At 38.7% G+C, this 20,614-nt stretch overlaps 1 protein-coding gene across 8 annotated transcripts in view; it reads left to right on the forward strand.

Annotated features, from left to right (window-relative positions):
* The window catches only part of DCLK2 (doublecortin like kinase 2), a 154,161-nt gene that overhangs the window by 83,589 nt on the left and 49,958 nt on the right, over positions 1-20,614 (forward strand). For 5 of the 8 annotated variants that reach the window (XR_009616605.3, XM_060655648.3, XM_060655649.3 and 2 more), the window contains exons 3-6: positions 9,032-9,134; positions 12,096-12,197; positions 13,083-13,133; positions 17,437-17,531. Coding sequence is in view for 6 of the 8 variants with exons in the window: in XM_060655648.3 (XP_060511631.1) it covers positions 9,032-9,134; positions 12,096-12,197; positions 13,083-13,133; positions 17,437-17,531 (351 nt within the window). In the remaining 2 variants the exon portion in view is untranslated. The remainder of the gene's footprint in view (positions 1-9,031; positions 9,135-12,095; positions 12,198-13,082; positions 13,134-17,436; positions 17,532-20,614) is intronic. The other 3 variants (XR_009616606.3, XM_060655646.3, XM_060655647.3) reach the window with 1 other exon arrangement.

A 20,614-nucleotide genomic window follows, 5' to 3' on the forward strand; every position in this document is an offset into this window, starting at 1 on the left:
TGCTGGAAGACTCCAAAGAAATCATTAACTCCTTACCCCTTACAAGGAGGATATACATTAAGGCATGTGTATGGCAGGGGGTGCAGATCCTAGCAAGAATAGAAACAGGAAGGGAAGCAAAGAGCAGAGTTTCATGGAGACCCTCAGTTTCCCTGCCTCAACCCCATTTCTTCTACGAAATGTAGTTCTTGTTCTGCAAGATGAGTATTTCATGGGAGCTGAGATTTGTGACCCGGACTGTATTTAGATAAAGTTAATGCCAGTTTAAACTACTCCTTTACTGAGACCTAATGATGTTTCTTTTGCATTTTTATCTTATCAGGTCTTGGAAATTTTCAATAAAATAGTTTTGGAAAGTATCTCATGAGACACTTATTTAATACATCCTCAAGTCTGACTAGCACCAAATGGCAGATTTAATAGCAAATTGCTTTGCTTTAAATGTCCTCTACCAGATGGTTGCAGTAGTAGGTTTCATAACTAATTTTTCTCAGGTAACCCTGAAATAATGATGTAAGGAATGTACTTTTTGAAAGAACTTGCATGATCTAAAATGAGTTTTTAAAAATTATTTTAAGGTATCTAGAGCCAAAATTTGATGAAGTATTTCCTGATGTTGGGGGAGATCATCAAGACGTGACTACTGGTTGACCTGTGAGTGGGATGTGGGTGGTCAGAGGCTCCATACCCTTTCCCCTGTTCTTGGAATGTGGGTTCTGCTTGTCTTCTCCACTCCCAGGGGCTGCTCCAAAGACATAGCTTTGAGATTATGTGCATTGAGAATATCTGCATGATATACGTGACTGAATCCAGTTAAGACTTCTATGTGAAGTTTGAAGGTTTGACAGGCAAGTGTGGGGATCCAGTTGTCTTGCTGCCACCCAAGACAAGTTTCGTGTGTAAGCTGCCTTTGCTGGTTAAAACTGCCATCGACCAACCTGGAGTTGTCTGCCTCTTTGTTTTTTTCCTGACCACTAAACAAGGGGCCAGTTTCAGATTTCATCCGGGACAATCTCAAGAAGGTTTTGAACCAACAGCTGAATATTTTCTTTCTTTCTTTCTTTTTTTTTTTTTTTTTTTTGTTTTTTTTTTTTTTTTTGTTTTTTTAGTTTATTTATTTTGAGAGAGAACACAAGCCGGGAAGGGGCAGAGAGAAGGAGACACAGAATCTGAATCAGGCTCCACGCTATCAGCACAGAGCCAGATGCAGTGCTTGAACTCAGGAACTGTGAGATCATGACCTGAGCTGAGATCAAGAGTTGGATGCTTAACCAACTGTGCCACCCAGGTGCCCCCTTAAAAAAAAAATAAAATAATGTTTATTTTTGAGAGAGAGCACACAAGCAGGGAAGGGGCAGAGAGAGGGAGAGAGAGAATCCCAAGCAGGACACTGTCAACACAGAGCCCAACACAAGGCTTGATCTCAGAAACCATGAAATGATGATGACCTGAGCTGAAGTCGGACACTCAACAGACTGAGCCCTCCAGGCACCCCTGAATATTTTCTTTAAAGAGTTATAGGATTTGACTGGTATATTCAAAGAGGTTATAGATTATCTTGGCATAGAAAGCCAATATCATAAATCTGGGAACAAGGACTACCTTGCATGATAATGAGTTGATAGAGACTGATTGAAGGAGTGTGGAGCCTCTAGAGAAGGGCTATTTGGAGGAAATGGGATTCAGGGCATTTCATTAATTCAACAGAAATGTACTGAACGAACCTTTTATATTAGATGTTATGTACTGTGCTGGAATTATAGCACAAGTAAACAAGACTGTGTCCCTAAATGTATGGAGCTCACAGTCTGGTGAGAGGTCCAGACACAAAACCAGGCAATTACTTCAATGATAATGTCTATGTTGGGCGAATTACAGAGTACTAAGGGTACACCTAGATTTGTAAGGAGCAACAGATTTCGTTGAAGATTTCTTTGAGGATGTATGAAGCTGAAACAGAAATCCCAGTGGACGTTGCTATTTACCCATTTAAAATAGGGTTCCTTTTTTTCTGCACTTAACTTTTTGGACACAGTCTCCTAAACTTTTCTTAGAAACTAAAATATTTGGATTTTAGAATTTTATAGTAAGAAGAGATCTTATAGAAATCCAGCCTGTTTTACCACCAGCACCTTTGTAACTCTGGAAAGGAGAAGAAATGCAAATTCCCAAAGTGTGCCAATGGGTCAGGATAAATAGACCTCCTTTCATTCATAATGTGAGTGAGTGTTCAGGGAAGATTACATCTCTGTATCCTCTACCTTTTTTCTTTTAAGGAAAGGTTTTATTCTCCTAATACATGCATCGTATCTTTGTCAGACCTCAAGCCTTTGTATCTGCTTCTATCTCCTTTAACAAAGGAGAACAAATAGGGAAATTAAAAAAAAATAGTTGAATCTGTTAGTCTATGTAATCTATTAAGAACTAGCACTAAAATTATGGCTGCTGCCCAGTCACCCTGACCTAATTAATCTGTCTCCTAAAGGATAGGAAAAATTACTGTTTTTAAATGGCCCACATTCCTTTGGAAAGCTTAGATATGCTCCCATAGATATATTATTTCTCAGTTGGATGTTTCCCCATTAGATCCTACTGATTGCTTTAATTTTGTACCTTAGCAGAAATATCGCTTCCCCCTGGTTTATGTAGCTTCTTTCATGAGCCACATAACATCCATTATTCCTGAAGAGCTTCTTGCATTGAAAAATTTAGAAGCAGACAGTAAGAGGTCTTCTAAACTGATACACTTTCCTCACCCTTGTTAAGAATGATTCTCAGATGTTATTCGTCGTATTGATATGTTCTTTTCAGAGTCGCATTTAGTGACACAGCCAATAACTCAATGTTAAATCCCAGTTTTTAAAATTTATGATAAAAGGAATGAGACCACCACAGCTAAAGAACAAGAAATATGTTGAAAAACATAAAAGAATCTTGTAAGTGTTCAAATATATGAAATATTCTCAAGGCATTGGGTATTTTATTTTATGAGATGTTCTTTTTGTGCTTCTTTATTCCTGTAACTGTCAGGGTGCTCTTCCATTATAGTATTGTCTTATTGTAACATTTTGAACGGTAATTTGAATGATAATTGTTACTTTTCTTGTCCATTTCTACCAGTAGACTGCATGCTTCTTGGCTTTTGTTTATGCCTGGCATATTATAGGTACTTGGTTAATGTTAGACTGAATGTACAGTGATAAATTAATGTGATTCCCATTGATGAGAAATACCATTTTTCATCATTGATGAGAAATTTATTTTAGCTTACATACGACCCTGGCATTTTGTCAGATATTTCACTTTGAAAAGTATTGACTGAGTTTGGGACACTACTAGGAACAATTAAATATGTAGTCCATATGCTTGTAAAATGTAAGCATGGGCAAATAATGACTGTATTATATGGAGGCTTAGCATTACACAAATATAATTTTAGCATAAAATTGGAATGATATGCTCACAGTCTCTTTTCCTCTGCATTATCTAAAAATGTTGACCTTGCGGTGCCTGGGTGTCTCGGTTGGTTGATTGTCTGACCCTGGATTTCAATTCAGGTCATGATCCCAGGGTGATGGGATCAAGCCCTGCATGGGGCTCCAATTAGAGCCAAAAAAATTCAGATATCCTTTTTTTTAATTAAGATATCTTAAACTCCCAGAAATTACATACAGAAATGTGGTTCATGTAATGTACATATACACACATGTATACATATACTGGTGAAATATTTATAAATATGTTTATATGTACATATTAAAGAATAGTTTCTACCATCAGCCTACTGGAATAAGAGGAGCACTTGGGTGGCTCAGTAAGTTAAATGGCCAACTCCTGATTTCCATTCAGGTCATGATCTCACAGTTAGTGAGATCAAGTCCCCCATCCGGCTCTGTGCTGACAGCATGGAGCCTGTTTGGGATTCTCTCACCCACTCTCTCTCTCTCTCCCTTCCCCTACACTCTGTCATGCAGTTGCTCTCTCTCAAAATAAACTTAAAAGTTTATTTTTAATGTTTATTTATATTGAGAGAGAGAGAACACGTGTGAGTGGGGAAGGTGCAAAGAGGGAGGGAGAGCATCCCAAGCAGGCTCTGCTCTGTCAGCACAGAGCCCAACAGAGGACTTGATCCCGTGAACTATGAGATCATGACCTGAGCCAAAATCAAGAGTTGGATGCTTAACCAGCTGAGCCACCCAGGAGCCCCACAAAATAAACTAAAAAAAAACAAACAGTATTTGAGGCCATGAATTAATGAAAATGAAGAAATAACCACTGCTTTCACATGTGATCACATTTAGTCTTTAAAGATGAGATGAAATTGGTATCTTGCTTAAGGTTTCTGCATGTTAAAAAAAAAAAAAAAAGGAGGAGGTGAGGTGGTCAGGTTCAGGCTCAGCAGTGTAATGATACAAAAGCTTATCCTCAGCAAATGCTTCCTGTGTTTTTAGTTAATACCATAAGGTGAGTTTCCTCTACAGTGAAAGTGAAAACAACTGAAACCTCATTCTCCTTCCACGGATGTTAGTTTTGGTTTACTCATCAACTTCTCTGCTGGTGTTCTCTTACTAGTGAGTTTTAACTTTACAGTTTTGTTGATCATAGTAATGACAGTCCAAACAGTCCATATCTATATTGTGAAAAATGTGAACAGAGACTTGTATTTTTTTAGAGGTGGGGGAGAGGGAGGGAGGGAGAAAGTGGGGAGACAGGCAGAGGGGAGAGAGAATCTTAAGGCCCTATCCCATGACCTTGGGATCATGACCTGAGCTGAAATCAAGAGTCAGACCTTAACTGACTGAGCCCCTCAGGTGCCCATGGAGACTTGTATTTTAAATCAGCAGCAGTAGAGGGAGAGAATATTCCCATTCACTCCTTATTTACTTATTATCAGTGCAGTCTATCATCTGTGTTTATATCAATTTTCTTCTCTTGACTAGTCAGATACAACCCCATGAAATTGTAAGAATTCCAGCTTTAAAAAGGTTTTGATTTTTCTAAAACAATATATGGACTGGATAACTTCTTTTGTTTCAGAACCGAGAGTTTCTGTCATGCAGACTGTGGGATCGTAAGTGGACCCTTAATGCTGCTTGGGGGCCATCATTGTTTCCCTCTTGGGACAGTGCACCACATTATTCAGGTGTGATGGGGAGCTGGTAGGCAGAGGGTTTAGGGTCAGGACCCGGATGGGGGCAGGGCTCCTTTTTTAGTTAGAGACACTACACTGTACTGTTTCTTTAAATAAGAGCCTTTGCTGAGGACATAGCAAATCCGACCTGTTCCTTTTCCCTTTCAGAGTAGAGGCAACAGGTATTCATTAAACTAATAACGAGTAATTCCCCACAATCCCAGATTGCAATTTTACACCTTTTCTTCCTCCTCAAACCTGCTGTATGTACATCCTCTCTCAGCCTCACTTTCAGGTGATGACTTTGTTTCAGTTTTCTCCGTGAAGTAGGAAGCAATCAGGAAATGTGCGCCAGCCCCACCATGTGTTCCCGCCTAGCAGCATCCACCTGGATTCCTTTACCGGGAAGACTGACCATGGTCTCATGCAAGGCCATTCCCTTCTGCACTCTGTTCCCATCCCCTCTCTCTTACAAAGGGACACAGCTCCAGCAGGTCTCTCCTTTCTTGCTTGTGCCACCATCTTTCTCCTGCCTACTAGATCCTTTCAATAGCATAGTATTGTGTTATTTCTCTCATCTTAAAAAGCAAGTTCAGCGATGCCTGGGTGGCTCACTCAGTTGAGTGTCCAACTCTTGATTTTGGCTCTGGTTGTGATCTCACAGTCTTGAGATTGAGCCCTGCTTTGGGCTCTACACTGGGTGTGGAGCCTGCTTGAGATTCTCTTTTTCTGTCTCTCTCTGTGTCTCTCAACTCCTCTCCCTCTTATTCTCATTCTCTTTCTTAAAAAATTAGAAAAAAAAAATTCTGCTAACCACAGACTCCACTTCCTCCTTCTGCTAATCTTCCCATTTTTTCCAGTCCAAGCTCCTTGTAAGAGTTGTCTATATCCGTGTCTCCAGTTCTTCTGCTATTGTTTTTTTTCAAGAAAAATGTTTAATTTTTTATTTTGAGAGAGCACAAGCAGGAGAGAGAGGCAGAAGGAGACAGAGGAATCTCAGGCAGGCTCCACACTCCGCACAGAACCCAACAGGGGGGGCTGGATTTCATGACTATGAGATCATGACCTGAGCCAGAATCAAGAGTTGGACACTTAACCAAGTGAGCACCCAGACGACCCTCTGCTATTCTTTTTTAAAGGTGCTGCAATTAGACCTTCTCTTTAACCATTCCGCTAAAACTAGTTTTCATCTTTAAGAGCCCACCAATCTCTGTGTTGCTGATTTGGTGGTCACTTTGCAAGGTTCATCTTACTTAGCTGTTGGTAACATTGACACAGGTGATTCCTCTCTCCTCCCTCATCCTTGAAACACTTTCTTGACTTGTTGTCCAGCATACTACTGACTCTTGTTTTTCTTCCTCCCATTCTGGCTGCTCCTTCTCAATATTCTTTGCTGGTTTTGCTTCTTCTGTTTGACCTTACAATGTTACTGTGCTTCAGAGCTCAGGCTTTAGATCTTTTCCTTAGGTGGATGCATTCATTGCCATAATTGATCTCAAGATTTTAAATACCATCCATATGCTGGTGAGTCCCAAATTTCTACCTCCAGCCCTTATCTCCACCATGAAATTCAGATTTGTGTATGTCTAACTTTCTGCCTGCCACCTCCACCTAGATGTTTAATAGCCATTTGACATGTAATGTTCCAAATCTGAATTCATGAGCACCCTCTCCACCATGAAAGTTGTCCATTATCTTGTATTCTCTCCTATTAGAGTTAATGACAATCCCAACTTCTTAGTGGCTCAAACCAAAAACCCTGAGCTATCATATTCTCTCTTCTTTCATATCCCCTTATCCAAGGGGTAGTGTAGCCCCTTCTCACTACCTCCACTCCCAACACTTTTGCACAAACCATTCTCATCTGTTGCCTGATGTAGCAATAGCCTCCAACTATGCTGTCTATGCTTGCCCTTTTACAGTCTAGTCTGAGCATGGTGTCATCCTATTAAAAGGGAAGTCATGTGATGGTCCTCTGCTCTGAAGCCTCCAATGGTTTTATGTCTCAGAGTAAAGCAGAGCCCTTACCAATGGCTGACAGGGCCCCATGTCATCTGCTCTGTGTCCCCTTACTTCTCTGATCCACTCTTCCCCCTCTTTTACTGTATGCCAGGACTTTTCTTGTGAATGTGCCAAGTGTGATCTCTCCGCAGGGTCTTTGCACATTCTGTGCTGTCTGCCTAGATCACTTTTCCCACGTGCTTGTCCCTTGGTCTCTTTTAATATTGTGTTCAAATGTAACCTTTGCCCGAGGCCTTCCCCAACCACCCTATTTAGTTTTGCAACACCCATCCATGTATTTACTGTTCTCCTTCTTTGCTTTATCTTTCTTCATAGCACTTACTGCCTTTTGATACTGCATAAATTTACTTACATGTTTTTATTGTGTTTCTTTTCACACTTGCTTTGGAAGGACAGATATTTTTGTCTCTTGTTATTTCTTTTCTAATGTTTCTATAGCATCTAGAATGGTGCCTGGCACATCATAAATGCTCAAAACAAATTTAATACTCTAGGAGGTATGTCGTGTCCTGAGTCAAAATACATGTTTGTTTAAACCAGTTGTGTCACTTATTCATTTCATAATGACCATTCCTTGAGAGTAGTATTTGAGGCAAATTGGAGCCTAATTGCTAGTTATATAATTTGGTTAACTATTTAACCAAATGTGCATTCATTGCCTGGAAACTGAGTCAAAGAGAGGCAGGCATCTCTTGGAAACCATGTTTGGGAAAGCCAAACTTAACACTGACAGGTGAAATCATTAGAAGATTGATTAGGAAGATCTAAATAATATAAAACCACTGTTTTGATCTCTTATAGTCCCTAGACTTGTTAAATACTTCTTTTCCATATAATAAGGAACTTAATGGTCTACTTTGGCATTTATTCTAGTCAAATACCAACACATTTAGTACCAGATAAAATATTTCTTTGTAATAAAATCAATTGCTCAGTCCTTCTAAGAACCCCATGAACTGTGAGATCTTGACCTGAGCCGAAGTTGGACACTTAACTGACTGAGTCATCCAGGTGCCCCAGCAATGATTTTTTTTTTTTAACTTTATAATTATTACTGGGAAAAGAGTACTTTTAAAAAAAGAGGACCTCATGTAGCCAGTTGAAAAACAGGTAAAAGTGGAACCTACCTATGTCCAAAGTCTAGGAGGATAGTTGTCCTCGACACTGGGATCAGCGGATGAATGTCCTCCCTGTGGGGGATCCAGTTTCTGTGGAATCTCAAAATGAGACAGTGTGTGTTGCGAGCCAGGGAGTGAAAAAAGAATATGAAATTAAGACTATGCCTTTAGGTATAGGGCCTTATAAGGGCCCTGAAGCCTCCTCTGATGTTAATGATCATGTTGGTGATGGAGATGAGCATTTACACCTTGAGCACTATTCCAGGCAGTTTCCATACATTATTCCCCAAGACAACCTAAGGCACGCTGTACCAGAGATACAGAGAAGTCATGCCCAGGGTCACACAGCTGGGAAGTGGAGTTGTTAGAAGAATGACGAAGGGGAGAAATGAAGAAATTAAACTGAGAACAGAGACCTCCGTCAACCTCAGCCTTGCCACCGGTTATTCAGGGAGACATGGAAAACTTCACCTTGCGTGTATGTCCTCCACTTGACTTGTGAAACAGACATATTGATGCCAGCTCTGAACTCCTTGTTCTGTTGTTCTGAGGTCAGGGAAAGCGTGTGGAAGTGCTTTGTGAAGAGTAGAGTGCTTGGAAATGTAGTATGACATGAAATCGATTTTCATTCCAACTCAGTATTATAGGGGAGGCTATGAATTTTGCTGACTTTTTATTTTAGTTCTAAGGTTTCTAATTTACTTCTGATGTTTCTGATTTATTTCTTGGATGTGATTTTTTTTTTTTTTTTAATTTTTAGGTTACTTGTCTGCAAGACTTTTTTGGTGATGATGATGTTTTTATTGCTTGTGGACCTGAAAAATTCCGTTATGCCCAAGATGACTTTGTCCTGGATCACAGTGGTAAGGCAATTCTTTGACTGTCTTGATAACTCTGAAATGGAGGCTTGGGGTGGTCTGGCATGTTGAAGAAAGGGGACGTTGGCCGTATTCTTTTTGAACTAACGAAAGCATTTGCCTAGTTGTAAAACACAAACAAAAAATTTAATTCAAGTACTTTTCAATTTTTAGCCATTTTAGTTCTCTTTTTACTGCATTCTTTTGTCTCTGAAGTGGATTTCCCGCCCAGTTTCAGAACAGGGGCTGGCTCTGCCACCATAAATATATGGATTGTATTGAATCTGAAATGGTTAGTGATAGAATTTCCATGTGCATAATTGGATACGTAAAAGGATAATAACTAAATTGTTGATAATAATTGTCTCAGGTTCTTTTTTTATCTCGTTCTGTTTGCAACTTAAAAAAAATAATGACATGCATTGTTCATATTTGCAGGAAAAAAATGAAGCTATTTTCAATGATACAATAAGAAAACCCCTTTCTCCAGAGTATGCAGTTTTCAACTTTTTAGCAATAACTCCAGTGAGTTCGAGTGTATTCATTCTGGAAAATTACTTTACTCTGTTGTCTTGAATTAATTTAAACCTATTACAGTAATACTAATTATTTTAGCTGAGAGTCAGTTTCCTCTTTAAATGAAATCATACAGACATAACATTTCCCATAGGAGAGGGATGTTAGAGATAACACTCTTGAATTTCATGAATCAGAAAAGTTGGCTTTTCAAAAATTAGGCTGATGGTATCCCCTTTCCAGTTGTAGTGATTCTGACCATCCAGAACTAGAGAAACGTATTACCAAATAAATAGTGTGATCCATAAACTTGTTAAAATTTGAGATGATACATTTTGTGGTACCAAATTTCCTTGTGTAATTCTTTCTTGTTACTCTGTGTCAGTTACCTTGGGGATAATTTATCTACTTTGTGCTTGGGCCTCATTTATCTATACTTTTTTGTTTTTGTTTCATTTTTTCACTGCTGCTACATTTCTTTGAGGGTTCCTGTACTGTTTTATATTCTGTTGGACTGGCCCTGGTTTAAACTGGTACTACCACTGGAAAGAAGTGCAAGGAATGTCCTTTTGTATTATGTGTGCTAATACTTTCCCCTGTTCTCAGGGATGACTAAGGTTGACAAACTGTGTGTTTGCATTATCCTCTGTATTTTACATCTTCCTTGATTTTAGCTTAATTTCCATTTCGTAATATTTCTTTCATATCAATATTAGTAAATTAGAAAGCTGAGACACTTTAATACATTATATATTTTAGGTTATAAAGTTAATTTGGGTAACAACAACAAAACACTTACCGAGCACATACTATCTATGTAGCAGTCATTGTTCTCTGTGCTTTATGTGTATGTTATAAACTTCCGCAGCCAGTTTTATCATTCATAGTTTTTGTTGTTAGCTACTGATGACCTCCAATAGTGAAAGGTGGGTGAGAGCTACTGATTTCTTCCCTCGCCAGTTACTTAACCTTCTGCATACTGGGGGTAATCGGCTTTTTGATAAGATTTTGTGAGGGTTAAATGAGTTAATATAGGTAAAGCAGTTAGTGCCTGTAATATAGTATGCACAATTGCACACTATTATGTTAACTGTTGTTGTAAATGTCATTATATCACCACCGTCAGGCCATAACATTAGACCTAATTCTGCCACTGTTGTATTTATTAGGGGGCAAAGTTGTTGCTTTTAAAATCAGTTATTTTAATCTTAATTAAAGATTGTGTTTAATCTTAACAAAGTCCTAACTCTCTATCCTTTTAGGATTCTGACATCTTGCATTAAAGATTCAATAAAATGCTAATGTTGTCTTAGCCAAGTAACAAAATACTCCTTTGAAGAGCTGGCTTCGGGGATGGGCTTAGAGTCCTATAATGAGGGTGTAGCATTGAAGTTCTAGTTATTGGTTCTCTACATGTGCATTTGTGCTTATAAAAGAGTGGCAGTGCCTTTAAGGTGATTCTGACTAACACACACACCACTCCTTTCAACAGTGGAGTACTTTTTAACATCCATAATGCTAATTAACTAAACTGAGGTTGCCACAGCCTCCTTCAGAGTAAGGTTTTGATTAGGGTCTTTCACATGCTAACTAGCCTCCCCTGGTGTGTATTTTCCTGATTAGTGTACTTCACATGTTAATTTATTGCCCCTGAGGTATAGATTTAAAACCAACCCACATTTTAATCTTACTGCATAAATTGAAGTATTTTAACATAAATTACAGACAATATGTTATCTAATCTAATCTTTATAACAAGTTTAGGAAGCAGATTTTATTCTTATTCCAATCTCATAGGGGAAAAACCTGAAGCTTAGAACCTAACCTAGGTCCCCCAGTTAGCAAAATCAAATCCGTGAGTCATTCAAAATCTGCATGACTCCAAAACCCATGTTGTTAGTTATTCAAATTAGCAGTGATTATTTTAGCTGTAATTAGTTCTGGTACTCTAAATGCTATTTTATTGGGTAATTTATGGAAAAACCAAAGTTATTGTTTAAATTAGCTAGTTTCCTCATTTTTGATGCTCCATACTTAGGGAAAGTGGAAAGCAAGATGGTAAGGAGTTCCATACCCTTTCAAAATAAGATTATCAGAGTTGGGAGAGAATAATAAGATTGTAGCCTTTTGCTCTCAATGCTACTGACGAAAAAAAGAAGTTGCACATGTTTGGATTAGGTTCTGTCCGTGTGATCAAGTTAGGACATTGGGATTTCTGTGTTCATTAACAACTCCACTGCAATGATGAGGTGTGGTCTACAAGATGTGTGCTTCACTAAGGATAACCTCAGGTGTACTTTTGGGACAGTTGCTCTGTATATTAACGTTGTTTGACAATAATAGGAAAATGATCCAGGAATGGTTCTAAGCAGTAGACTTATGTTCACGTGTGATCTTTCCTTGGTTAGTATCTCAACCAGACTTAATTAATGCACTTGCCTTCCTTTCTAGAATGCCGTGTCTTGAAGTCATCTTATTCTCGCTCCTCAGCTGTTAAGTATTCTGGATCTAAAAGCCCTGGGCCCTCCCGACGCAGCAAATCACCAGCTTCAGGTGGTTAATCATTCTCCTTTCAGTATTCTTTGATTATTATGAACTTCTAGTTTTTCCCATGTTTGTATGCAGCTTGGTTCCAAAACAACATATAGGTGACATGACTTTTAGAATCAAGCGTTTAAGTCTGTTTCTCAGAGTTGTCATAAATGTGCCAAGACACTTGTTTGTTTTGTCCTGACATATTTTCTTAAGAACAGTCATTATCTAGAATCTTCTAGTATTTACTTAGAAGTGCTTCTTCACATTGTGCCCACTGCATACTATATTTTTAACTTTGTGCTATCTGATTGTGAATATTTTCTTCTCTTACTGGTTTAAAACATACATAGACACATCTAACACAGAAATGGATTTACTTGAAGAGTTTCACAGGTGTTTCCTTCTTTAAGCAATTAAATAGTAGCAAAGATTATTATTGGAGTTAGTACTTATTTAAGAGTCGGATTTACCTGTAATTAATTTTCTTTCAGGTTCTAAACCTGTAGATTTGTCCTAATTTTGAATGCTTTGGTGCACTTTTTTAAAAGCTAAAAACATCTATCAATATCTTGATATATTCTATAAGATTTGTCTATAGTAATTATAAATAATTTTGTAATATCATTTACTATTAAAGAAGGGATTGTGAAAAACCCTGATTTTACGTATGGGAAATCTAGAACATTATGAAAGTAGTATCAATAAAAACTACCTCTAGCATAAGGCTCTTTATAAAAGACTGAGTTTTTTGGACATTATGCTTTTCACTGGTTCCCCTTCAGCACCCATCCCACTTGACTTAGGTCAGGTTGTTTTACCCTTTTTTTGTATATGTGTTCAGACCTGCTGAATAACTGCTCTCCTTACTGTCTCCTCCTCCTTGTATTCACTGAATGTGTACAGTTAAGAGGGGTGGCCATCACTCCAGTGCCTACTCTGCAGCCAGATCCCCAGGTGAGCCATGATTAGTATGGCTTTGTCGCTCTGCTGGGTTTTTTTCGTTTTTGTTTTTTTGCCACATTTCTGTTTCCTTTTGCTCCATTTCCATGAACGTATCTGGCTCATACCAGTGTACATGTGTGCACTGTGGAATGCTTCACGGTGCTTAGGATGCCTCAGCCTCCTGTGTTTATTAGAAAACCGGTCGTTGTCAGATTGCCAGATGCCTCTGTATGTACTTGTAGGACAAAGCGATGAAGAAGCACACCACCTCCAAGGGCCTATCTTCTAGTTAATTTTGGAAAATACTCTGTTATTGAAAAAGTAATATGAAAATGGCCATAGAAGCAATTAAATTCTTCTGTTCTCCTTCCCCTTCTAGTCTTACCTTCCTCCCCACCCTACAGCTAATAGGCCCAAGGCTCTTCTAAAAGTATTGACAATATCAATATTTTTAACTGAAAGCATTTCTCTACCGTGGACCTTATTTCAAATCATATTATGCTTTCTGTAAAGTATCTCAGACACAAAGAAAGCTAATATAACATGAAATTTGCATAAATACAATTACCTGAGCTTACCATAGAGTCAAATGTAGATTTTTGTCAGGTTCTTAACTTTTGTTTTAGCCATAGGTTTACAGAGGTTTATCATAACAATAAAATAAATAGAAGTGAGGAGAGTGATTCAGGAATCAGGTATTATAATGAATCCAGTACATACTAAACTAAAAACATGTTTCATAATCATATTTGTATAAAGAAAGATTTATTCAAATCTTTTTAACTTGGATTTGGAATGCTTACAAGTTGACTCAAAAAATCTTAACATGGCAGTACCCTCAATGTTTAAGTCCATATGTGCATTTGGGATAGTAGAGTAGATCTTAAACTCATAAGTAAAAATTGTAAGATGTTTAAATTAGGTTTTAGAGGGCAAACAGCTTCTTTATGAGAGATTAAACTTAAAAGTATGTTCAGCACAGGGCACCTGGGTGGCTCAGTCATTTAAGTGTTCAACTTTGGCTCAGGTCGTGATCTCAAAACTTGTGGGTTCAAGCCCTGCGTCAGGCTCTGTGCTGACAGCTCAGAGCCTGGAGCCTGTTTCCGATTCTGTCTCTCCCTCTCTCTCTGTCCCTCCCCTGCTCGTGCTCGCTTGCTCTCTCTCTCTCTCTCTCAAAAATAAATCCTAAAAAAAAAACAAAACTATGTTTAGCACATACTGCAGTTACAGAAACCTGACAGCTTTATGTTATTAAAAGCCAAGTACCCATAAGTACAACTCACTTTTATAGACCTCTTTAGCTGTGTTATACTTGTTAACATTTAGAAAATTCCATGGGACTAATTGGAGTGTCAAACAGAGCTAGAGTAACTTTATAGACCTAATATTGTAGTTTTTCTGTGTTGGGACAGAAGTGAAGTCTTCTGGTTGACTGGATTCTTCAAGAAAACTCTATCAGAATAGTTAAATAGTGTGTAATAAACAGAGAAATTCATCCAGATAACATAATTCAGTAAATATTACCATAATTTGAGTCCTAAAAATTCTCACTTTAGTTTTCTTGCTTGTAAATCTTTCAGAGTCTACCAAGATAGAAAGTATTCAAAACAAACAAAAAAGCTTCAAGTTTGTTTCTTACCTTACAGTTGAGGGGAAGGGCACATGATAAATAGCCTTATGTTGGGAAAGAGAGTCTGGGGTAGTGAAGGAGTAGGAAGAGGACCAAGGTGCTGTCGGCTTGCTGCCTGCCTACCAGTTGGTGGCAGCAGTGTGAGGGGCGTGGCTACAACATGGGACTGTCTTGGGTCCCACTTACCGTCCCTAAGACTCTGGAGAAATGTGCAAATAAATGAAGTTAAGGACTTCTCATTAGGGAACACTTTTTAGGACCTTTCAAATGCTCTGGGAAACTTAGAGACCCACATATGACTTAGTATGTCTTTAGAATGAGATTATTTGGCTGGGAAGTCGGGGGGAGCACAGATATAGACATGTAGTTACTAACACCAGTAAAATCCTGGCAGTGAGTTTTATTAAGAAACTATGTCTAGGCAGGAGGTGGTGTGTTTTTAGGGAGATTGTTTGCTGTCAAGATTACATTTGCAGGAATTGATTTTTCTCTTTTGGTCCCTTTTCTGTCACCGTTCCAAGGTAGCCTTTGTTACCAGTGTGGTGTCTGAATATCTGTGAAGCTAATAGCACTCATTGAGTAGGGATTGGTGACCTGACAGGTTGCTGTATGGAATGAAGAAAAAAAGGAATAAAATTCAGTCTCAGCTCACAGCAAGTTGACTCATTCATTGCCCATAATAATCTCTACTTTATGTGAATTCCTGCCACCTATTCCCTTTATTTAAAGACAATTTTTAAAACAAACAACATTGAAATTTAACTTGAGAAATAACTAGGACTGCTGAATATTCTTAAAAGTTTCTAACTGCACAGTTCCTCGTGTTGTACTCTAAAGGTGCACATGTATTAAGAAATTATAGATAACTGATAGTTATTTATGCATGAGGGGTTTTGAATTAGAAAAATTAAAGTTTGGTCAGTTAAAAGTGACTAGAAAATTTTTTCATCCATACCCAATTTTTAAAAATGAGCAATGCAGGGGCTCCTGGGTGGCTCAGTTGGTTAAGCATCCAACCTCAGCTCAGGTCATGATCTCACCGTCCGTGAGTTCAAGCCCCACATCGAGCCCTGTGCTGACAGCTCGGAGCCTGGAGCCTGCTTCGGATTCTATGTCTGCCTCTCTCGCTGCCCCTCCCCCACTCATGCTCTGTCTCTCTCACTCTCAAAAATGAATAAATGTTAAAAAAAAAATTTGTAAAAATAAAAATGAGCAATGCAGCAAACAAGCATGACTTCATAGGCCTAGATGTCCTGGTTTACAGATAACACATCCCATTACAAACACTTGTTGATCCAGGACTTTTGCCCCTACTCGAGGATGGGTGCTCACTTTTTTGAGTCACCTATTTAGGACTTTTGTCTCTACATTTTGCTTTTTATACTCATTAGCTTCATTTAAAATAGTTGTTTGCTTCCTCATATTTAAAAAATGAAGAAGAAGAAAAGAAAAAGATGGACTTTGTTTTTCTTTCCATAGAGATAAATGGTAGTTTTTATCTTTAGGCAAAGCTTTGAAGGTTAATGATAAAAGAAGTTACACACATTTCTTAGAAAAATAATTACACCAGTCCTAGACATTTACTACCAACTTTGTGAAATTACAGCAGAAATGGATCCAGTTGATACAATTAGGAATAAGCATGAGCCATGCTGAAATGTTTGACCAGCATTCTGTAGTATAAAATCCGTAAATTTATCTTCCCCTCTAAACAGCAGTGGTTAGGGGCGCCTGGGTGACTCAGTAGGTTAAGAGTCCAACTCTTGATTTTGGCTCAGGTCATGATCCCAGGGTGGTGGAATCGAACCCTGTGTCAGGCTCTGGGCAGAGTGGAGCCTGTCTAAATTCTCTCTCTCTCCCTCTGCCCCTCCCCTGCTCATGCTCTCTCACTCTCAAAAATAAATAAATAAACATTTTAAAAAGAAAAGAAAATAGCAGTGGTCATACTTTTCCTAGGTGTGCTCTAAATTGAGCTTTCAGCAATTTCAACAATAAGAAGTGTATGGAAGTTTGGAGGGGGTTCTATAAAAAATCATCAAGATTTACTAAATAATGGGAGAAATTAAACTGTGAAGACAAGAAAATAGAAGGAATTTAGAAATGACTAGTTTAGAAAAAATAAAGTTGAAGAGTGCCTTTTATGGCCTTCAAACAAATAAGCAGATGTTAAAAATGACCAGTAACTTTCCCTTTCTATTAATAATATACTTAGAATATGTGTTTGGATTATTATGATGGAATTGGTTTGGAGAGCTGTAAGAACTTCTTGGTTATTCAGGTTGGTATATACCAAGAGAGTGGATATTGGAAGTTAGAGAGCAACCTTCATAGTAAAGCATTACAAATATACCGTCCATTTCATTTCTCTACCCTTGCTAGTGGGTAGGGTGTATGGACAAGTTCTCATTCACATCTCTAATTCCATAATGTTTTATATATTTGTTTATGTCACTTTTGGAGAACTATTACTGAAAACAATTTTAGTTTCACTCCTTATTTGTCTGATACTTTGTAATGCAATAAGACACATTACTTTTGCTTTTTGCTGATTTGCCATCTGCTTGGAGCTTTAAATGAATCAAACCTTCACTGGAGCTATGTTGTGCATGTGCTTAGTGTTTTTGCACACAGTTGGGTTGTTTTGGGTTTTAATGACCTCTGTCTCCTCTGTTGTCTTATGGTCAGTTAATGGAACTCCCAGCAGCCAGCTGTCTACTCCTAAATCAACGAAATCCTCCAGCTCTTCCCCAACTAGCCCAGGAAGTTTCAGAGGATTAAAGGTATGAAATAGGATATATGGCATGTTTGTGTGGTTTTGTTGTTTTGAGATGCATAGTTTGGTAGTTTAATGTGTTCAAGGGCTCGGGTGTAATAACAAATCAAAAAGGAAAGAGTTTAGGATTTGGAGCCCAGAAGATCAGGTTTTGAATCCTTTGTTTTTCATCTTGTAATCTGGGTCATCTCACTTAACTCTTCTGAGCTCAAGTATTTCCATCACTAGAGAGGGACTAATAAGGTTGTGGTTAGGGTTGAATATATTGTGGTAAAGTATAATAAATGGTAGTTTTCCCATTATTATCAACATGGTTTGCAATGGGTAAGCCTTGGAGAACACTGTAATTCTTCTAACAATCTCATTTTGAATCATGAATTTAATATTGCTAGCTAACCTAATTTGACTTTGCAAAAGTCTAAAATAGAACGAAATACTAGCATGGTACTTATATACATATGTAGTAACATAAAAAGATACGTTCATTTTGATGAGAAGTTAGAAACAAATCTTGGGTTTTGACTGTGAGGTCCTAAAAATATAAATGGTAACTTAACATGATCAGCAGTTGGGTTAATAGACATTTTGTCTAATAGAGAGGGAGAAGAATGATAAATGAAACCGTATTTGCAAAATTTCAACAACATTGATTTCCCTTAGTGGTTTTCAATCATTTAAATTTATAAGAGAAAATTTGCCTGGTAAAATAGCAGTAAATAACTTGGGTTGAAGATTGAAAGTTTCCTTTTGTAGAAACAATCAAATTATCTGCATGGTAATGCACTCTAAGAATACTGAAGTATACCTAGTGCCTTGTATGTATGCGTATGTGAACTTAATTCTCTTGGTGCTTTGGTGACATTGGGAAGATCTTCATTAGGAATACATTCTCCAAAGATGATTTTGCCTAAACACTTCAAATATTGTCTGAGTGGTTTTCTTTACTTTTAAGGATGTTGAAAACATCTTTCTCATTAGTAAAATGAATTGTAAGCACCCACCACCCCTGGGTGAGAACCTGCTGAGCCTTCAGGGCAGTGAGGATCATGGGCCCCCTACTTCTCGAAGTGCTCATTCTCCACCTGATGCTAACTAAGGTTTGTCTGTCCTTCCCTGAGAATGTGTGAACACCCAAAGTGACCCTGCATGATTCTTGTGTAAGTCACAGAGATCAAAAAGAGAAATTCCTTCTGGAAAAGGACAGCTTGTCTGTTTTTGTGCCTGCTTGCCTATGTGCGTTGGCAGAAATTGGACCAAGGCTAGCAGTAAGTTTGGGATCAGCGAGTACATAGCTGTCACCTGCCTCCAAGTGGTGGAAGCTCCTTCTCTTTATCAGAAGAACCAGGCATTTTCTGAGGTGCTAAACTGGCTGAGGTCAGCTTATAATATGATTTCAGTGGAATTCTTAATAATTGAGAAAGTGGTATAAATTAAAAATCACTAATCAGCTAAGTATTTTCAACTCCCCCCCCCCATTTATTGTCCCCCAAATAGATAGGAGGTGCACTGTTTTTAATTTGAGTAACTTTCAAGAGAATTAAAGTAAAAATAATCAAAGTTCTTTCACCTCTTTTCTAATTCCACATATTTTGTCATGTGTTAAAATAAAAGCAGGTGGCTCCTAGTGCTGGTAACTGTTAGCCTTAGGGCAGAGCCCACACAAGCTTCCAGTGAGTCATGTGAAGGCTGTCATGTCCTCCCCCAGACCATGGCTCTGGGCAGAGCCTCTGGCAGGTACCTGATTCTCTGCTTCCCTGGAGTTTCATTCATTTCCCTTTTTCTGTTATCTGTTGGTAACCTTTGCTCCCGTCTTTCTTTTTGGCTCATCTTCAGCTGTGAGCCTAAGGTTGTTCCTTTTCATTGGTGCCACTTATGCTCAGAGTACACACCCACCCTACGCACTTGCACACAAAGTCACACAAGATCACTCGTACTTCTGAAGTGGAGGTTTGTGGAATTTTAAAAACATAGTTGTTTTTCTGCTGAGACATTAAAGTTGCTCTCATCTCTCTGAATGTATCAGAAATGGTATAGCAACCCCAGCACCTAGCACAGAGCTCCCTGCTCAGGATTACTTATTGGTACCTAAAGAGTTAAAGAAAATAAGAGAAATATTGGTTACTGCCCAGATGGAAAATGAGATTATCTGTAAGATAAAGAGTAGTGGTCTTTCTGTTATTGCTGGGAGCCTCTGCCTTGTGTGAAAGGAGGTCCCCGTCCTTGGATTGCCCGTGAGATTTACCTGGGGACTTGCACTCCAGTGAACACAGCCAGAAGGAAAGCAGCAGGCACAAAGCAGTTTATTAAGGTGGAAGCACACTCAAGTGGGAGAGCGCAGGCATGTTCTGTGAGGTGGAACCAGCCGCTAGGTTGCTTAGGGATTGGATATTATTGGGTCTTTCTGGGCAGGGAAGAGCTGGTGTGTACAGTGGGGTGATCTCTAGTGGAGGCTGCTTCCAATCATTTGGGGATTCCTCCTACAGGTTGAGAGGGGGAGTTTTTGACCCTATAAGGTTTGTATCTGGATGGTCATAGCAGTCTTTCTTGTGGAGGGGGGCAGTACCCGCAATGCAGATCCATTTAATGAGTCTAGAGGTTACCCTGGAGCAGAAGCAGAAGAAGAGAGCCCATGCTTGGTACCTGTGGCTCTTGAATGGTCAGCCCCAAGGTCTTGGAAGTCACAAGGTCAGGATGTTGTGTCCCAGGCTTTTGATGTGTGACCTGTTTATCACCATCCTTGCCTTCAGGTCAAGGACTTTGGACTCTGTCCTGGCCTTCCTTCCACTGTTCAGATCTGGCTTTTATGTAACATTTTCATGATCCCACCCCCATCCCTCCCAAACCAACTTTGTTTCGCACTACACTTGAGGCCTGTGGGCTTCACTCACAGCTTTGAGACCTCCCCTGTGTTTTCTTTCTATCTGTTAAATAAGGACATTTCATTTTAAATGCCCTCTAAAATGCTAGGATTATAGTTCTTTTAAGTTGGCAAGAAACCCACCTAGGAAGCTGGGGAGTCTTTCTCTTCTCACTTTAAAGCTGATACAGAATTACCAAATTTTACATTAAACGTTAGCAGCTAAAGGAGTG

This window comes from Panthera onca, chromosome B1 (genome assembly GCF_046562875.1).
Source record: "Panthera onca isolate mPanOnc1 chromosome B1, mPanOnc1 haplotype 2, whole genome shotgun sequence".
Taxonomy (NCBI): Eukaryota; Metazoa; Chordata; class Mammalia; order Carnivora; family Felidae; genus Panthera; species Panthera onca.